This window comes from Ochotona curzoniae, unplaced genomic scaffold (genome assembly GCF_017591425.1).
Source record: "Ochotona curzoniae isolate NIBS_2020 unplaced genomic scaffold, NIBS_Ocur_1.0 contig_883, whole genome shotgun sequence".
In the NCBI taxonomy this organism is placed as follows: domain Eukaryota; kingdom Metazoa; phylum Chordata; class Mammalia; order Lagomorpha; family Ochotonidae; genus Ochotona; species Ochotona curzoniae.
In genome coordinates, this window is record NW_024466599.1 from 50,170,045 (window position 1) to 50,189,594 (window position 19,550).

Sequence of the window (19,550 nt, forward strand, 5' to 3'; positions counted from 1 at the left end):
AAGCTATTATTGCCTGTGAGGCTGGCTACCTTGTGGACTCTGATTTGAGTCCTGACTGCCACTTCTGATCCAGCTCCCTGCTGGTGCACCTGGGAAGGCTGCAAAAGCTAGACTAAGTCCTCGAGCCTCTCTGCTGTTGACAGACCAGGTGGAAGCTCCTTGCCTCAGCCTGGACCAGCCGTGGCTGTGGCGGCTGTTTGGAGAGTGACATAGCAGATGGAAGTTCTGTCTCTGCGTGTCTTTCTCTGTAACTCTGCCTTCCAAATTTAAAAAAAAAAAAAAAAAACACTTGAGTTAATTCCTGCAGAAATGCAGACTGGTCACAGGATGTGGTTAAGAACTTACATTTTCTAACATTAGTCACTCAATACCACGTCAATTAACTCCACAATGTTGTAAACTGTTGTTGATGTTATGTTATGGCTTTTAATTGGTCGGGACGATATTCTGCCAGCTCTGCTTTTAGACCAGAGATGGTCTCCCCAAGAAACTGTTGAATTTACCTTGACACTAAGATGCTGGACTCTGTGCGTGGTACATGCTTGCAATGAAAGAAGCATGACTGGATTTGAACTGTACTACTGCAATAAGGTGGAGTAATCCACCATGGGGGGAGGGTACGGGGAGGGTTTGGGGGAACCGCAGAGCCTGTGAAACAATGTCATAAAATGAAATGTAATAAAAAAAGGAAAAAGAAATGCAGACTGGATACAGAGGGGAAGATAGGAAGGGCCCTGGGCTTTGGACATACAGTCTAAGGAGAGACAAAGACTGGAATAAGCCACGGATGTGTCACCAAACTCAGGTGCTTGGAGAGAAAGGGTTTATCTCAGAAAGTGATTTCTGACAACATACTCCAATATGATAATCATACCTAGAATAACTGACCAGAGTCCCAACTGACAGGGCTCTAGTCAATATTCAGATTTTCCTGATTATGTACAAAGGATTTTTTGTAGTTGGTTTCTGTGAAACAGGACCCAAATAAGATCAAGGTATTGAAAGATCTGCTATCTACTGGTTCCCTCCCCAATTGGCTGCCGTGGCTAGGGCCAGGTTGAAGCTAGGAGCTTCTTCCGGGTGTCCCTTGTGGATTCAGGAACCTAGGCACTTTGGTCATCCTCCACTGCTTTTCCAAGTGTTCAGTTAAACACCCCCTTCCTTTTTTTTTTTTTTTTGTTCTGGATCTTGCTGCTAATCTTCCCCTAGCGTCATTTAACATAGTCATCTGTCTTCTCCATGTCTGGAGGTCAGTAGTTAGCTCTGAAGGTTTGAGCAGGTTCAGGTTGTTTTGGGAAAGACCACTTTGTTGTGAAGGAAATAATGTCTGAATGTCCCTTTCCTTGTGAGCTTAGATGCTGTTGATGATTATTGCTTGAATTCATTCTTTTGTTGAGGACTAAAAAAATGCTTACTTTATAATTAATAATAATAATTCCATCCTTCTTCTTTCATTAGCTGAAATACTCTAGACAAATTTCCTCTTCAACTGTTTGGTTTCCTATAATTCATATAGGAAAGGGAAATTAAGATAAATGCTTTGGACCTGGCACAGTAGCCTAGTGGCTAAATCCTTGCCTTGCAACTGCCAGGATCCCATATGGGTGCTGGTTCAAGTCCTAACTGCCCCACTTCCTATCCATCTCCCTACTTGAGGCCTGGGAAAGCAGTCGAGGATGGACCAAAGTCTTGGGACCCATATGGGCACTGGTTCATGTCCTGGCTACTCCACTTCCCACCAGTTCCCTACTTGTGGCTTGGGAAAGCAGTGGTAGAGGACAACCCAAAGCCTTGGGACCTTGCACCTGCCTGGGAGACCTGGAAGAGGCTCCTGGCTTTGGGTCAGCTCAGCTCTGAGCTTTGTGGACATTTGTTGAGGGAACCAGCAGATAGAAGATCTCTCTTTTCTCTCTGTAAGATTAAGGGAAAAAAAATAATTTATTTATTTAAAAGACGAAGTTACAGAGAGATGAACAGACAGAGAAATCTTTTATTCAATGGTTCATTCCCCAAACGGATGCGACAGCCAGGGCTGAGCCAGGCCAAAGCCAGGAGCTTCATCTGGGTCTCCTGTGTCGGTTCCAGGTCCATCCTCTGCTGTTTTCCCAGGTACATTGACAGGGAGGTGGATCTGAAGTGGAGAAGCTTGGACTGGAACTGGCACCCCGTGTGGGATTGCTGTGCCACAGTGCTGACCCCAAGATTAAGAACTTAAAATAGCAAATAGTGGGGATATGTATGGGGGGATTTTCAAGGCTGCCCCCATGTTTGAAGAGCTGCTGGAAGCACTCTCAGAACTCAGCATTAATTGTGTTTTTCAGATGAGATTTGTGACAGTAACATAGTAAGGCTACACAGCTGGATCAGAGGAAGAGCATCGGGGAGTCCATGGGAGGCTTTCACACTTGTCAGGAAAATGCAGCAACTGTGTACCCAGTTTCTACCTGGGATAGCTCTTGGGGACACAGCACCCCAGGTTTTTGTTTGAAGCTGGTGATGTAGCACTGTCTGCTTCGCACATGCTAAGTTTCAGGCCTCGGAGGGAAGGTCTGTACTTAGTACAAACCCTGCTCTTGGCACATTCTGAGCACAGAGAGCTCCCTTATCAGTCACCTGTTGCTTGACGCACTGTGGGAGCTGAGTGGGCGGAAGCTCAGCCTTGTGAGCAGGACTTCCCTGAGCAGCAGTCTCTCAGGATTTCAGTGGCCACTTTTCCCGAGCAGGACAAATGGCACTCCCCGCTTCAGAGCTGGGTCGTGGTTCACTGTAGTACTGGAAATGGAAGTGATGGGTACAACGGGGCTAGCTTCATGTCTGCTGTTTTTCTTTTCCAGAATGGCTTTGACTACATGCTGACATACAGTGACAATCCCCAGACCGTGTTCCCTCGCTACTGTGTTAGCTGGATGGTCTCCAGTGGTGAGTTAGCGACGCACCTGCGGGGCCTGGAGCCTGGACGCACATTTTGTTCTCCCACTCAATGGCAGCATGAGGATTTTAGTACTTGTCTTGCTGGCCTCCTAATAGAAAACTGATCATCCCTCCCAGTGAAGATGCCAAAGCCTCTGGCTGGGATTTTGTTTTTGTTTTATAAGATTTATTTACTTTAAGAATTACAGAAAGAGGGGTCTTCTGTCTACTGATTTACTCCCCAAATGGTTGCAATAGCCAGGGCTGGACTGATCTGAAACCAGGGAGCCAAAAAAGAAAAAAGAGAGATCTTCCATCCATTGATTTACTACTCAGAAGGCCACAGTAGCCAACACTGGGCCAGCCTGAAGCTAGGAGCTTCCTCCTGGTTGCCAACATCATGAGCAGAGGCCCAGACATTTGAGCCATCTTTCATTACTTTTCCCTGGCCATAAACCGGGAGCTGGATCAGAAATGGAGCACCCAAGGTGTGAACCAGTATCCATATGAGCCACAACACTGACCCTCTCTGAGGAGTTTTAAAAATATTTGCTTTGGGGTCTGGCAGGCTAAGCTCTGCTTTATAGCACTGGCATCCTGTGTGGGAGCTGTTTCATGTCCTGGGTGCTCAGCTTCTGATGCAGGTCCTGGAACCCACATCACGAAACCAGAAAATGCTCCTGTCTTCAGAATGGCCCTTGTGCCCATTTGAGGAGTGAACCAGTGAATAGAAAATCTTTCTTGTCCTCTCTTGAACTCTGCCTTTCAAATAAAAATAAATAAATCTAAAAAAAAATTGTCTTGATGCTTTATATACAGGCTATGTACACTGATGTATTGAAATTCTGTGAAACTGTTGGATGCCATAAGATCTAGCACAGAGAAGGTGGTGATTCTGTAGGGCAGGCACCTGTCTTAACAGCAGCTGCGTGTCACAGTTGCACCTACACCTTCTCCTTCCAGTTTCTTGTCACCAAAAGCATCCTTACAGAATTTCATTTCTTCTAGTTCTCTATAAGGCAATTTCTTTCTTTTTTTTTAAGATTAATTTTATTTATATGAAAGGCAGAGTTAGAGGGGAACAGACAGCAAAAGAGGTCATCCATGTGCTGGTTCACTCATCAAATGGTTGCAATGGCCAGGACTACGCCAGGCTGAGAAGCCAGAAGCTTCTCACGGGTCTGCAAGTGCAGGGGCCCAAGCGCTTGGGCCATCTTGTGATGTTTTCTTAAGAGGGAATTGGATTGGAAGTGGAGCAGCTGGGACTTGAACTAGCATCTATTTGGAATGCTGGTGTCATGGGCGTTGTCTTTACCCTTTACCCTTCTGCCTATAGGGACCAGCATTGTAGCTGGTCCCTATAAGCAGAATCTTTTTTTTTTTTTCTAAAGATTTATTTATTTATTGGAAAGTCAGATATACAGAGAGGAGGAGAGACAGAGAGGAAGATCTTCCATCCGATGATTCACTCCCCAAGTGAGCGCAACGGGCCGATACTATGCCGATCCGAAGCCAGGAGCCTCTTCTGGGTCTCCCGCTCGGGTGCAGGGTCCCAAAGCTTTGGGCCGTCCTCGACTGCTTTCCCGGGCCACAGGCAGGGAGCTGGAAGGGAAGCGGGGCTGCCGGGATTAGAACCGGCGCCCATATGGGATCCCGGGCGTGCAAGGCGAGGACCTTTAACCACTTGCACCACCGCGCCGGGCCCCAGGCCCCAGAATCTTTAAAACAAACAAACAAACAGACAAACAAAAAACCAGCAGCTATTTCAACAATGCCAGCAATAGGCCATTTTTATCACCTGAATTAGCCTTTTAGGCCCCAGAGTGATCCAGATATTAACCCTCTTTCAAAGGATTGGGGGTTATGTTTATTTTCAGTTTGTACCTAGGGAATACATTCTGGAACATAGCTATCTCTCAGAGTTGTTATTCAGACTGTGGTGTCTGTAAGAAAAGCTGGCTCTCTGCCACCCAAACCATAAGGCCTTCTGACGGTTTGTGCATCAGCTTAACCACATCCCCCTGTCTCCTGACAGGCATGCCTGATTTCCTGGAGAAGCTGCACATGGCCACGCTGAAAGCCAAGAACATGGAGATCAAAGTGAAGGACTACATCTCCACTAAACCCCTGGAGATGAGCAGTGAGGCCAAGGCCACGGCCCAGTCCCCCGAGCGGAAGAACGAGGGTAGCTGTGGCCCCGCTCGGATCGAGTACGCCTGAAGGCCTGGAGCTGAGGAAGACAGGCGCGTCCATCCCCGTGTCAGTCCTCAGTCACTCTGCTACGGAATGGGGACAAGCCACTGCTGTCAGAAGGCATCTGCCATCACCACCAAGGAGGGAGAACTTCATAACTGGTCTGATTTCACTCGGAGCCCTTGCTGCCCTGTATCTAAACAGATACGAGAAGGCCGCGCCGGGCGGGCACTGTCACATGCTCAGGCTAACCGTGTGCGAAGTCAGTATTCACTGGGTTAATCTGGAAGAGACTTTGCACCCCAGGCCAGAGGGGGCGCCTCGCGGCTGTACCCTCTGAGGAGTCGCTCCACTGACATTCCGAGGCCCACCCTCAGGTGTGCCGAGCTTGGGTGGCCCTGGGAAGGGTCCCTGGCAGAGAGGGTTGCCTGGGGTGCTCTTGGTAACAGTCTGCGTGTAAATGAGTGTGAACATCACTTGGCCATTGTTAAGTGCCTTGTCCTCACCTCGCTTCTGTTTTGGGGACATGAAGTTTGTACAAAGAAATTCCTTTCCTGCCTGCAGAATTCTACCCCGCTGGCTCACCTTGGCCGGAGTGGTCTCCCTGGGGTCGGCAGGCCCGCCTGGGTCTGTGGCCATCGTCTTGTGGACAGTCGCCTCCTCCCACCTGGCCGCCCACCTGCCAGGAGCACTGGAGCTGAACCCGAGGGGACAGGAACTTTCTGTCCCATTGCTGTTTTGATGGTGTCAGTGGAGGTTGTTGGAACACATTGAGATTTAAATTTTTTATAACTTTATGTCAAAAATAAAGAGGGAGCCGAGCAGAATTTCTCTGTAGTCCCATCATATTAGGAAACACACTTTGAATACAGACATCATTTTCCGCACTTCAGGTTTGGCTCGTCCTCCTTGGCCGAGGAACGGGAGGCTGGGCCACCCCTCTAAGTTCTCAGAACCATGGACAGGCTGTGTGAACAAACAGACATAAGCTTGCCCCTCATCCTAACAGAGGGAATGTGGTTTAAATGACCCTCTTGTCCTAAAAACGGTTTTCCTTGTCTCTTTCCCGCTGAAATGTTAAAAAGCTCGTGGTCAGAGTTTATCAGTGGGCCAAGTCGGTTTTGCAGTGTTCGTAGTGTAGCCTGTTGGAGAATAGGGATCAAGTTTTATGAATTTGAGTCTCCCCTCCTCCCCGCTTTCCCTGGAGTTTAGATGACCAGATTTTCCCTTTTTTTTTTTTTTTTTAATTTTTTTGTTTCCTGGTTGCTTTTGGGGTGGTAAAGGATCTAAGCCTGAGCTTAACTAAAACCCCACCTTGACCTTCCTGTCACCTGTTCAGTTTTGTGCCAAGGGAGTTTAACTGCCCCTGAGCTTCATGTCTCCTCTGAGTCACTGGCAGAACGGAGAGATGGCATCCAGCTGGTCCGGCTGCTTTGCATTCATCATTTTTCCATTTGTCCCAGGACCTGAACTACTGCCAGGGCAAGGAGTCCCTGTGCTGTGTCTGAACTTGGCGCCTGTGGCTGTCGATGTGTGTGTGCGCGAGTGTGTGTCCAGGTGCTGAGGAATTGTGGTGGCTCTGTGTTTTGACTTAAGGCAATTTGACTGCACTGGTGGGGGAGGGGTCTAACTGTACAGTTCTTTTCACCACTGTAATTGCACTCCTAACATTTTTATCAAATGTGTGAATAAATATATAAAAATATTGGTACAAAAGAGTGTTTTTGGAGAAATGGTAGTGAGGTGATGTTATTCATGAGTTAGTTTCTTCCTAATTAGGGCGTGGGAAAGCAGAGTTTGTCTCCTGAGGGTCAGCAGGGGGCAGTAGTGGGATTGTTCCGCTTTGGGTTGGGGCTGAAGGACAGCCAACCTCCTGGGCTAGTGGGAGCGCTTTCCAGGTGACCACTCTAAAAGGCAGAGTTACAGAGTCCTCCCGTGTCCTGCTTCACTACTCAAATGGCCACAACGGCCAGGAGTGGGCCAGGCCAGAGCCAGGAGCTTAGGGGTCTCCCTGGCGTGCACAGGGATTCAGTGGCTTGGGCTATCCTCGGCTGTTTTCCCAAGTGCTTTAACAAGGAGTTGGATCAAGAGTGGAGGAACTGGGACTTGGTACTGATACCCAGACGAGATGCTGCTGTCACAGGTGGTGGCTTAACCCCACTGCATCTCAGCAGCCATGTAGCTCTTCCTGCGTCTCCAGTCCCAGGCCTGCCCTGCGCACCCCTCCCTACCCCCTTTTCCTCTTCAGCATGCTTAGGTTTTCTTTCTTGCTCTCAATTTGTCCTATCTCTGTTCCCTTTTTCACTGCACAGGGTGGTGGGTGTGGGAGCTGGGTGGGCGGCCTAGCGGACTTGGGCAAGGCAAGCTGCAGGTGTTTTTTTGAGGCAAAGCGCTTACTTGTCTATTTCTTAACCATCTGGCCTACGGGAAACTGCTCGCATTTTTATGTGTCATAGAGTTTGAATACCGGGCGCATGCCCCATGTTCTCCCCAAGCCCTGGCTGTGGTTTTTGTGTGGTGCAGTAATGTGGGAACACGTGTCCCAGCCGTGCTGATGGTGCCATGAATGGCTGCACTGCACTGCAGAGAGGCTGTGCTGCCAGAGTGGGCCTAGCCGTCACATGATTCAGTGTGCTGGCCAAGGGTGAGTGTTACTTTGGGGTTTTTGTTTGGGAAAGTTACCTAGGCGTCAAAAGACTGAATAACCTAAAGAGCTGCCGCCTCGCTTCTCGGGCTGTGCAGGTGGGTGACGCCTTCGTGCGTGCTTTCTCTTTCTAGATCACACTTTCTCAAAGGAAGTGACAAACATCACTATGCCTCGGGTCTCCTAAACACTGGAGCATACTAAAGATTTTCAGCCCGGTGCGATAGCCTAATGGCTAAATCTTTGCCTTGCATGTGCCGGGATTTCATATGGGCACTGGTTTGTGTCCCAGCAGCCCCACTTCTCATCCAGCTCCCTACTTGTGGCCTGTGAAAGCAGTCGAGGACAGCCCAAAGCCTTGAACACTGCATTGATATGGGACAGATCAGCTGGTTCGCATCCCACAGGAAGTGGAGCAGCCAGGACCCAAAGCTGCTCCATGTTCTCCCCAAAGGGTCGCCGGCATCACGGTTAGTGGCTTAAGCCATGACACCACAGCAGCTCCTGAGCACTCTTACCACTGCTGCTCTGTGTGGCCACAGTGCCGCTTGTCCACAAGATAAATGACGCTGTTACAATGCCTGGTACTGCAGTGCACATTCAGGTTCTTCAGCTGCCTCACAAATGACTTCCATATCATCTCCTTCAATCCAGGATCCAGTAGTTACAGGTTGTATTTGTCTTTGCCTGTTTTTCATACTTTTGCTTATTTTTTTTCAAGATTTATCTGTTTATTGGAAAGTCAGATATACAGAGAGGAGGAGAGACAGAGAGGAAGATCTTCCGTCCAATGATTCATTCCCCAAGTGAGCGCAACAGCCGGTGCCGCGCTGATCCGAAGCTGGGGACCAGGAACCTCTTCTGGGTCTCCCACGCAGGTGCAGGGTCCCAAAGCCTTGGGCCATTCTCAGCTGCTTTCCCAGGCCACAAGCAGGGAGCTGGATGGGAAGTGGGGCTGCCGGGATTAGAACCGGTGCCCATATGGGATCCCAGGGTGTTCAAGGCGAGGACTTTAGCCACTAGGCCACAGCACCGGGCCCATCTTTCACTTATTTTTGATTGCATGATTCTTTGACATTTTTATGGGATACAGAGCAGTATTTCAACACATGTGTACAGCAGAGACTGATCGGATTATTGGTGTTTTCAATTCCTTTTCATGGAAATCTAGGAGCTCTTGTCAGTTCTTCATAAAGTTAACAAATCATGGTGAGCTGTGGAGCCCTCTTTATGTGTTTCTTATTATGAGAGCTGTCATCTGTTTTATCGCCTGGAATGTTGGGACCACAATCCAGGTTTCCCACAACAGCGACCTAAGCATTCAAATCATCCCTGCTGCTTCCCAGGGCCACGTCTGCAGAAAACAAGAGTTGGGACGAGGTAACCAGAATGATATTAAGCACCAGGCCAGCCGCCTGCCTGTTCTAAAACAGAGGCCTCTACCTTGTCTTGTCCTCCACCTGTGTGTCCTACAGTAGAATGTGGTCCAATATTTGTCAAATTGGACTGTCCCTGGGAACCTGGCAAATTCCCAGACTTGGCCCCATGTTGGGCATGGAAGCTTTTCTGAAAAAAAAAAAGGCCATTTTTATTATTCAGAAGAGATCTTCCATCTGCTGGTTCACTCCTCAAATGTCTAAAACACGCCGATTGGACCAAGTTAAATTCAGGAGCCAGGAACTCTTACCTGGTAAGACTCCCACATGAATGGCAGAGACCTGGCATTTGAGTGTTCAAGGCGAGGACTTAAGCTGCTAGGCCACGCCGCCGGGCCTGAGCAGAGACAACTTTAACAGGCACTCTGATTAATCAGAGATGGGATATGGACATTCCACATGGCAGCTTCACCAGCCATACCACAGCATCCACTCCCGTTGGAATGTTTGGAGGATGAGCCACAACACATGGTAGGAAGTGTTCAGTGTAGAATGACTTAGTGGGGGCAGAACGGTCTCAGGCATGCAGACTGCTGAAATCACCGATGCTTGATGCCGGACACGAGGTTAGCCTGTGATGGCAGCCATTAGTACCTGAGCAAGGTCTGAGCCTTTTGCTTTCCTCCCTGAGTCCTGCTGTAGAAGTGAGAAATTGGCCTGCCCAAGATCACATGGGAAGTGACAACAGGGTCAGCCTTGGGCAGTGCTGGCATCTCATGGGCCCTGGTTAGAGTCCAGTGCTGCTCCACTTCCAATAGAGTACCCTGCTGGTGCTCTGAGAAGACAGAAGGTGGCCCACGGGCTTGGGTCATTGCACCTTATGCAGGGGCCCTGGATAAAGCTGCTGATGTTGGAAATGAAGACCCGAGGAAGCAGAGCTCTTCTCTGGCCCTGCCACCATGCTTTCCATTCCCACTGTGCAATGATTTCGGGAAGATTGTTAACAATTGTAATGTGCATGCAGGCAAACACACCTGGCTGCCCTAAAAGAACAGCTTCAACGAATAACCAGCCACTGTCAGACAGTCCCAGAAACAGAGCGACTTAAACGACAGGAGGGTATTGTCTCAGTGAGGTTGCCAGGCTGAGATCAGAGTGGACACAGGGTAGCATCCAGGCCCCGCAGTGGCTGATGGGATTTTCCACTCCCGCCTTGTAGACATGCCACCTTGATCTGCGCCTCCCTGTTCCCCATGTGTCCCTTGCTCATATCCCGTCCCCCACCGGTTTTAGCTATTTAAGTGGTAACATTGGCCTAGGGCCCACCTGTTAAATAACCAGATCTGCAAATGAATGAGTCCCCAGATAAGGCCACAGTCTGTGACGCGGGGGATTAGGATGTCTACATGGGGATTCTGTACGATGAAATTCAACCCATTGCGAGGGGGAGGTCTGCAGAGAACTGATTTCAAGAAGTGACTTTGCAGATTGCTGGACCTGCAGTTCCAGTATTGACCAGCAGAGGGCGGTGCTGTGCAGCCCGCTCCCAGGGTAGCACTGCGGGCTGGAAGGGTTTCACAGCTCAGAAGCTGACAGGTCAGTCATCCCCTCCAGGCCGTGATTTGCATCAAGTCCTATGAATAAATGAGAGGAAGTGGGTCAGACAACCACAGCCTGTGTGGGTGAATATAGGTGCGTGGTAGGAAGAGGGGTTTGTCCCTTGGGGCAGCTGGGAGACTCACAGCCTGGGGCTGGGTGACCAGGGCTGTATTCCCCAAGAAGAGAAAAAGACCCAGGCAATCGCTTTCATGTCCTTCATCTTCACTTCCTGTCTGCTTCCAGTTTTCAGGCTGGGAAATTGGATCAGCTACCCCACATACAGCCAAGGATGGGCTGGCCAAATGGTTGGCCCTGTGGTCCCTGTGCCCCCGTGAGAGCTCATGCTGGGTCACCATGGGCAGTGCCTCGGGGAGAAGGCATGGTGATGTGATCATCTGGGAGTTCCCGCCCGCCCGCTGTGTGCTCGCTGACTTCCAACAGAGCTTGGAGCAGTGAGTGAGGGAGACAGCACTGAACGGGACAGAATTAGCTCGACCCCGGGGCCCTGCACGGAGCCTTGGGCCTGTGAACCCAGGCTCGAGCCTACCAACTTCAAGGGTGGTTCTGCTTGCCAGACCCACACACCGATGTGTGGAAAATAGAGTTTAAAAAGCAGATTCGGGCCCGGCGCAGTGGCGCAAGCGGTTAAGGTCCTCGCCTTGCACGCCCGGGATCCCATATGGGCACCGGTTCTATCCCGGCAGCCCCGCTTCCCTTCCAGCTCCCTGCCTGTGGCCTGGGAAAGCAGTCGAGGACGGCCCAAAAGCCTTGGGAACCTGCACCCGCGTGGGAGACCCGGAAGAGGCTCCTGGTTTCGGATCGGCATAGTATCGGCCGTTGCGGTCACTTAGGGAGTGAATCATTGGATGGAAGATCTTCCTCTCTGTCTCTCCTCTCTGTATATCCGCCTTTCCAATAAAAAAATAATAAAAATAAATCTTTAAAAAAAAAAAAGCAGATTCGTCTGGGTGCCGAGAGCTTTTGAGATCCATGATGTGAGATGTCCTCCCTCCCTCCCTCCCTTCCTCCCTTCTTCTCTCTTTCTTTCTTAGAAGAAGAACAAACATAGGGTCTGGCGCTGTGGCATAGCAGGTAAAGCCACCACCTGTGTCCCAGCTGCTCCTCTCCTGACCCAGCTCCTGTTAATACACCTGGGAAAAGATCTCTTTATTTGTGTGAGAGCCAGGAGGAGAGGTAGAGATCTTCCAGGTATTGGTTCATTCCACAAATGACCTCAACAGCTGGGGCTGGGCAGGACTGAAAGCCTGGAGCTGCATCCAGGTGCCTCATGTGGGTGCAGGGGCCCAAGGACGTGGACCATCTTCTGTTGCTTTCCCAGATGCATTAGCAGGGAGCTGGATTAGAAGTGGAGCACCGGGCCCAGCGTGGTAGCCTAGTGGCTAAAGTCCTTACCTTGCATGCACCAGGATCTCATATGGGTGCCAGTTCTAATCTTGGCAGCCTCTCTGCTTGTGGCCTGGGAAAGCAGTTGAGCATAACCCAAAGCCTTGGGACCCTGCACCCACATGGGAAACCCAGAAGAAGATCTGGGCTCCTGGCTTCAGATCTGTGCAGTTCCAGCCATTGTAGTCCCTTGGGGAGTGAATCATTGGATGGAAGATCTTCCTCTCTGTCTCTTCTTCTCTGTATATCTGACTTTAAAATCTTCTAAAAAATAATAAATAAATCTTAAAAAAAAAAAAAAGAAAGTGGAGCAGCTGGGATTTGAACTGGAGTCCACTTGGCAGAGAACTACTTAATCCATACCACCAGCCCCCTAACCTCTCTTTTAATGTTGTTTTCCAGGAACATTTTGGATTAGCCTTGGACTTAGACTGGTATCATGCTTGCATGGCTTATCCCTCAGAACTTTCATCTGCTTTGTCTCTTGCCTTGATATGCTTCTGTCTTCTGTGATAATAATCAAGCCATTGGAGAATAATGCACTGGAGCCAGCACCATGGCACAGTAGCTAAGCCTCCGCCTGCGGCACTGGCATCCCACGTGGGTGTCTAGTCAGGTGCCGGCTGCTCCATTTCCCTCATCTCCTCCCTGCTGATATACCGGAAAGCAGCAGAAGATGGTGTAGGCACTTGAGTTCCTGCACCCCGTGGCAGACCCAGAAGAAGCTGCTGGCTCCTGGCTTGGGACCAGGCCAACTCCAGCTGTTAGGGCTCTTTGGGGAATGAACCAGCTGATGGAAGATCTCTCTTTGTCTCTCTTCTTCCTAACTTTGCCTTTCAAATAAAAACAAATCTTTTTTTTTTTTTTTAAGAAAAGCAATATACTTACAGATTTACCTTACACATAAGAAGATACCTACTCTCTGCAACCCAGAAAAGTCCTTTTCTCTATCCTTATGTCTGCACAGAGACATTTTTTTTTCTTTTTCCTTTTAGCTTATCTGGGCATTGGTGTGCATGGTTTAATAAATCAAATAGTTGGGGCTGATGTTGTGGTATAGATCAAGTTAGGCTGGTGCGTGTAATGCCGGCATCCCGTATGGATGCGGGTCCAGTTCCAGCTGCTCTGCTTCTGATCTAGCTTCCTGGATATGCACCAGGCAAGGCAGCAGCAGATGACCCCCAAGTTGTTGAGCCTCCAAACCTACACGAGAAGTCTAGATGGAGTTCCAGGCTGTTTGATCAGACTGGCTCAGCCCTGGCTATTGTGAACCAGCGGATGGCAGATCTCTGTCCCCTACAACTCTACCTTGTAAATCAATAAATATGTTTTCAAAAGGGAACCATTCTCACCAAGTTTACTCCTGTCCCCCTTGCCCTGCCCTCCCAGCGATGGCCACTTTCCAGACCTCTGCCCGTGGGTCACCGGCTTGCAGGTGTGCACGGCCATGCTTGGCTTGTGCATGTCAGACATGATGTGCAGGCATCGCTCCTCCCTCCCCCGTCCTCCCAGAGCGGTTACCGCTAATTAGTTGCAGCGTCGCTCAGTGTTGACCTTGTGATGAGCGTGGAAGTGTCACTCACAGACAAGGCAGGACACCGTGCTGACTTCCTTGCACAACTCTTTGTTGTCCTAGGGTGAGTGGTTGGCTTTTCGCTTGCTGACTTGTGTTCTTTGCCAACTGAGCTCACTCCCTGTCCAGACCCAGGAGGTATTGGAACAATTCACCCTCTCTCTGCCTGCATTCCTCTCCCATCCACTCATGTCCTCTGCTCCTGCGGCTGCCTGAATGGTTTTGGCTAAAAGAGAAGGAGCCTAGCAGGGCTACTGAGAGAGGCAGACAGTTCTGTGCTGCACCCAGCTTCCTGGGAGGCAGCAGGTGTCGGCTCACGGGTTTAGGTCCCTGACACCCAGTGGGAGACCTGGGCTGAGTTGCCAGCTTCTGTCTGGATAACCCCAGCTGTTGGGGACATTTGGCAAGAACCCTTGAATGGGAGATCTATCTCTTTGTTCCTCAGTATATCTCTCTGTTTTTCAAATAAGTAAACTATATATATTTAAGAAAAAAAAAGAATGACAGTAGAATTTTAAAAATATTTCAGGGGGCCGAGTGCCATGACTCAGTGGCTAAGTCCTCGTAACTTGCTGGGATCCCATATGAGCACTGATTCATGTCCTGGCAATGTGAATGGAGTACACACGGGGTACACACTGTAAAATTCTAGCCATGGACTTGACATGGTAGCCTAGTAGCTAAATCCTCGCCTTGTATGTGCCAGGATCCCATATGGGCACTGGTTCATGTCCCAGCTGGTCCACTTCCCCTCCAGTTCCCTACTTGTGGCCTGGGAAAGCAGTCGAAGATGGCTCAAAGCCTTGGGATCCTGCACCTACCAGGGAGACCCAGAAGAAGCTCCTGGCTCCTGGCTTTGCATTGGCTCAGCTCTAGCTTTTGCAGTGACCTGGGGACTGAATCATTGGATAGATCATCTTTGTCTCTGTATCTCCTTGTGTCTGTAAATCTGGCTTTCCAATATATATATATATATTCTTCAAAAAAGAGAAGAAATTCCAGCCATATAAAATGCCGGAGAACACAGCACGTGGCAGGAGGGAGGTTGGTGGGCGTACGGAGAGAACTGCTAAGGGACGTGGCTGAGGGGGGAGACCCCTGCATCGATTTGTTCAGCTGCAGCTCATGTTTGTAAAGTCTTTATCTTTTAAAGTAAAAATAATGTTTCCCTGTGTGTTCATTCTTGGCTTGACAATTTTTCTTATTTATTGAGATTTACTGGTTTATTTATTTTTATTGCAAAGTCAGATTTTATATAGAGTGGGAGAGATAGAGACAAAAGATCTTTCAAATGACTGCAACAGCCGGAGCTGAGCTGATCTGAAGCCAGGAGCCAGGAGCTTCTACTGGGTCTCCCACACGGGTGCAGGGTTCCAAGGCTTTGGGCCATCCTGGACTGCATTCCCAGGCCACAAGCAGGGAGCTAGATGGGAAGTGGAGCTGCCAGGATATGAACCAGCGCCGACATGGGATCCCGGTGCATGCAAGGTGAGAACTTCAGTCACTAAGCTACCGCACTGGGTCCTTACTTATTTATTTTTTAAAATTATATTCATTTGAAAGAGTTACACAGAGGGAGGGGGGAGGGAGAAACAGAGAGTGATGGAGGGAAGCAGGGCAAGAGACAGAGCTCTTCCATTCCCTGGTTCACTTCCCAAATGGCCACAAAGGCCAGGGCTGGGTCAGTCCCAAGCCAGGAGCCAGGAGCTTTGCCCAGGTTTCCCACGGGGGTTAACTTGGGCCATCCTCAACGGCTTTCCCCAGGCACATTAGCAGGGAGCTGGATTGGAAGTGGAGCAGCCAGGACTTGAACTGGTGCCCACATAGGATGCTCTGCAAAGACTTGGGAGGGCTGCTGGAGGAGGACTGGGGTCCGCATGGGGTGTGTCCCCAACCCAGAGCTGCAGTTACTTCCGGGGCATGCAGGGGGGGGGGGTCCCCTTGCTCTGACTTGCCCCGTCTTCCTATCCAGCCTTTATGCCCAGTGTGCCGCCAAGGGTGCACCTGTGAGAGAACCAGGAGTTCCAGGGACTCCTGACCCTGACCCAGCTGTGCCCTCGGGGCACAAGCTGAGGCTGCACGCCCCCAGGGACCATGTTGGACACAATTTGGGAGTCTCCGTCCTTTTAGCCTTGAGTGTAGGTTCCTTCAGCCCCCAAGGAGCTAAAAATAAAGGGATGTGTGCCCACACCAAGCCAGAAAAGGCCGTGTGAAAACCCAGCGGGTGGGGGGCGGCCTCCCCGCGGCTGACACGGTAGTGGAAACAGGATGTGAGCAGAGGGGAGGCCGTGAGAAGCCACCTGGTGGGAGTGTTCTGAGCAGCGAAAAACAGACCCTGTGCTGCGTGGGCTGGGGCACATCCTGCCCTCCTCCAGGTTGCCCCCAGCCCCGCCTGGCTCCCCGCAGGACTGCAACCCAGAGCGATGGGTGGCTGGGTACAGGACGTTGGCCTCTGACACTAGCCTCGGTGAATCTAACAAGGGGCCCTGGCTCCCCCAGGGCTAACCCCTTCACCTGGCTCTAATCTCCGCCGAAGGAGAGCCATTGGCCCCATCTAGCCAACACTGATGGGAGGGACACTTGAAACTGAAACCCCCAAAGCCAACTTCCTGACTCCAATGGAGGGGTGGTGAGAGTGTTGGGGAAGAGGTGGTGAAGGAGGAGGCCTGTGAGTGGCAGAGGGGAAATTGGTGCTATGGGAGACACATCCTGCAGATCCTGGGAGGCTCCCTGGAGGCGGTGAGGTAGAAAGGGAGAGCAGGAAACAGCAGGTGAGGGGTGGTCGGAGCCATCGCAGACAGAATCAGCCAACATCGGGCACCGAGGGGACTGCTGGTTGCCTTTCTGCCCACCTGCCCTGAACCCCCTCCCTTGTCCCCTGGCCTGCTTGGGATTATTGGGATTCTGTTCTCTGGCATCCATGCCCCTGCCTCATCTGTCCTTTTTCTCAATCCTTGTCAAATCTACCTCTCCCTACAGCCCCTTGTTGCAAGCCAGGGGGCTCCTCCCCTCACACACGACCCCTTCCTTCCCAACCACCAGCCCCCACATCACCATCAGCCTGCTGGTGGCTCAACCGATTTCCCTTGCTGGTTCACCCGGAAGCTTTTCCCTGTGGGACTTAGGTTTGCAGAGACTGGAGATCTTTCTCTCCTTCCCGCTTCCTGAAGTGACAGACCGCACTGGGACCTTTATTCTGTGTAACTCTGTACATCTTTTTTTTTTTTTTTTTTTCTGTCTAATGCTCTTACTTAATTTGAAAGTTACAGGAGGAGATGGGGAAAGGCAGAGAGAGATAGTGCTTCCATCTGCTGGTTTGCTCCCCAAATGGCCATAATTGCCAAAACTGGGCTAATCTGAAGCCAGGAGCCTCCTCCAGGTCTCACATGAGCACAGGGACCCTAGGACTTAAGACATCTTTCCCTGCTCTCCCATACTACAAATAGGAAGCTAGATCAGAAGTGTAGAAGCTAGGACACGAACTGGCACCCACATGGGATGCTGTCACTGCAGACGGATTCTTAGCGCACATGCCATAGCACCAGCACGTCTTCTTTAATAATAATAATAATAATAATAATGATACAGGGTCTGACGTGGTAGCCTAGTGGCTAAACTCGCCTTGCATGCGCTGGGATCCCATATGGGTGCTGGTTCTTGTCCTGTCAGCTCTGCTTCCCACCCAGCTCCCTGCCTGCAGCCTGGGAAAGCAGTTGAGGATGGCCCAAAGCCTTGAGACTCTGTACCTGCTTAGGAGACCTGGAAGAAGCTCCTGGCTCCTGGCTTCGGATTGGCTCAGCTCTGGCTGCTGTGGTCATTGGAGGAGTGAATCGGCAGATGGAAGATCTCTCTGCCTCTTCTTCCCTTTGCATTTCTGCCTTTCAAATAAAAAATAAAACAAATCTTTAAAAAATCTTCCATTTGTCATTTTTTTTGTGTACTTTCTCCATGTCTGTCCCCTCTTCTCCAGGCCAACCTGGCCAACCCAGGTACTATTTTTAAAATATATTTTCATCTATTTTTAGTTGAAAGGCAGAGTCACACAGAGGGAAAGAGAAACAGAGAGAGGAGAGAGAGATCTTCCATCTGTTGGTTCACTCCCATGTGACTACAGAGACCCAAGGATTTGGGCCATCTTCTGTTGCTTTCCCAGATGTATTAGCAGGGAGCTGGATCGGAAGTGGAGCAGCTGGGATTCAAACCAGCACCCACAATGGGATGCTGGTGCTGCAGAGGGAGGATTTGCTTACTGTCACTGCACCAGCCCCACCCAACCTCAGATACTCTTGATCTGGAGTGCAGGCACCTCAGTCAGCATTTGACTGCGAGGCTAGGTGCCCACTGTGTCTTCACTCTTAACTTGAGAACATGGCTTTTCTTTCTTGCAGGGTTTCTCTTTCAGACGAATATCAACACCAGTTTGGCAGCGTCCATTACAAAAATAAAACCTTGTAGGGGTGGATGCTTGTTGCATCGGGTTAAGATGTCAGTTGGGTTGCCCACATCCTGTGTCAGAGCGCCTCGGTTTGAGTCCCACCTCTGCTGTAAATTCCAGCTTCCTGCTGCTTGGTGCCCTGGGAGGCGGTAGGCGACAGCTCAAGTGGCTGGAGACCTAGATGGAACTCCAAATGAAAAATAAATCTTTAAAAAGTCTTCCATCTGTCATGTTTTTTTCTGTATACTTTCTCCATGTCTGTCACTCACCCTGTCCCCTCTGCTCTCATGAGCCTTTGGGAAGCGAAGCAATGGATGGGATCATGTGAGGCCTGGTCCCAGTCCTAGCTGCTGTGATTCTAATCCCGCCCCCTGCTAATGTACCTGCAGAAGCAGCAAAAGATGGCTCAAGTGCCTGGGCCCCTGCAAGCCACATGGGGGACCAGCACGGAGTCCCACACTCCTGGTTTCTGCTTGATACAGCCATGACCATCTGAAGAATGAACTAGAGGCTGGAAGTCTCTCTCTGTTTTTCCCCGCCCCCTGCCCCCGTAACGCTGCCTTTCAGATAAATAAATAAATTTGAAAAAGTTCATTCTAGAAGTTACAGTGAGGAGAGGGAAGGGGTTCTATCTGTTCTTTCCAGTTCGAGACCACCAGAAAAACACCTGCCATTGAACAAGTCATGTTCAAGAGAATACTTCAAATCCTGTGGGGAAGTGCAGTGCGGAGTGGAGTTTATTTTGGTGCAAATGTTTTCTTGAAGTCTGTGCATTATTGCATTTCCCAGGTACTGTAAAGACCCCTGGCGCCTGCAGCAATAGAGCAGGTGCACCTCAGAGAGACCAAGGCGTTGCAGTGAGAAGAGGCCAGAATCCGCTGCAGAGCGCTGACAAGGTGCAGGGTGTTGGAGCCGCTCCTCAATAGGTGTGTGGAACCTGACGCTGTGACTGCATTTGCCCTGGACCACACAGTCATTCCCTCTTGGAGAGCCGTAGAAGCAAGCAGGAACAGAGCATCACTGGAGCCAGACGACGGTCAAGGCCAGGTGCAAGAGGGGCTGGAGTCCCTTAGGCACTCAACCCTGGCAGCCATGGCGGAAGTACTCCGATGTATTCCCCTCTCTCCAGCAGGTTGTGGTTCCCAGGTGAACCCTCAGAGAGCAGAGGGGGCAGGGACCTTGGGGTCTGTGTTTACACAGAGCAGAGAGGAAGAGGAGTGTGGAAAGAACTGGAGCAGCCCTGGTGGCCCCAGAGCCTGAGGCTGGAAACTTGTTCTGGGCGCTCCCAGCAGCCAGCAGCTCTGGGCTGGCTCTTCTAGGACTGGGGAAAACTTCAGTAAAGAGATACAAGAGAACTCATTGAGGGTGCATGTGGCAGGGGTGGGGCCAAGAGCAGGGTGGACACCTCCCTCCCAT

The 19,550-nt window shown here is 50.4% G+C and overlaps 1 protein-coding gene and 1 long non-coding RNA gene across 2 annotated transcripts in view; one reads left to right on the forward strand and one right to left on the reverse strand.

The window, feature by feature from the left end:
- STARD7 (StAR related lipid transfer domain containing 7) overlaps positions 1–6,819 on the forward strand; it is a 23,633-nt gene extending 16,814 nt beyond the window's left edge. Inside the window, exons 7-8 of the mRNA XM_040993508.1 lie at positions 2,835–2,919; positions 4,946–6,819. Coding sequence (XP_040849442.1) covers positions 2,835–2,919; positions 4,946–5,130 — 270 coding nt within the window. The 3' untranslated portion in view covers positions 5,131–6,819. The remainder of the gene's footprint in view (positions 1–2,834; positions 2,920–4,945) is intronic.
- Positions 6,564–19,550, reverse strand: part of LOC121165060 — a 21,757-nt gene continuing 8,770 nt past the window's right edge. The window contains exon 3 of the long non-coding RNA XR_005885192.1: positions 6,564–6,626. This is a non-coding gene — a long non-coding RNA (uncharacterized LOC121165060). The remainder of the gene's footprint in view (positions 6,627–19,550) is intronic.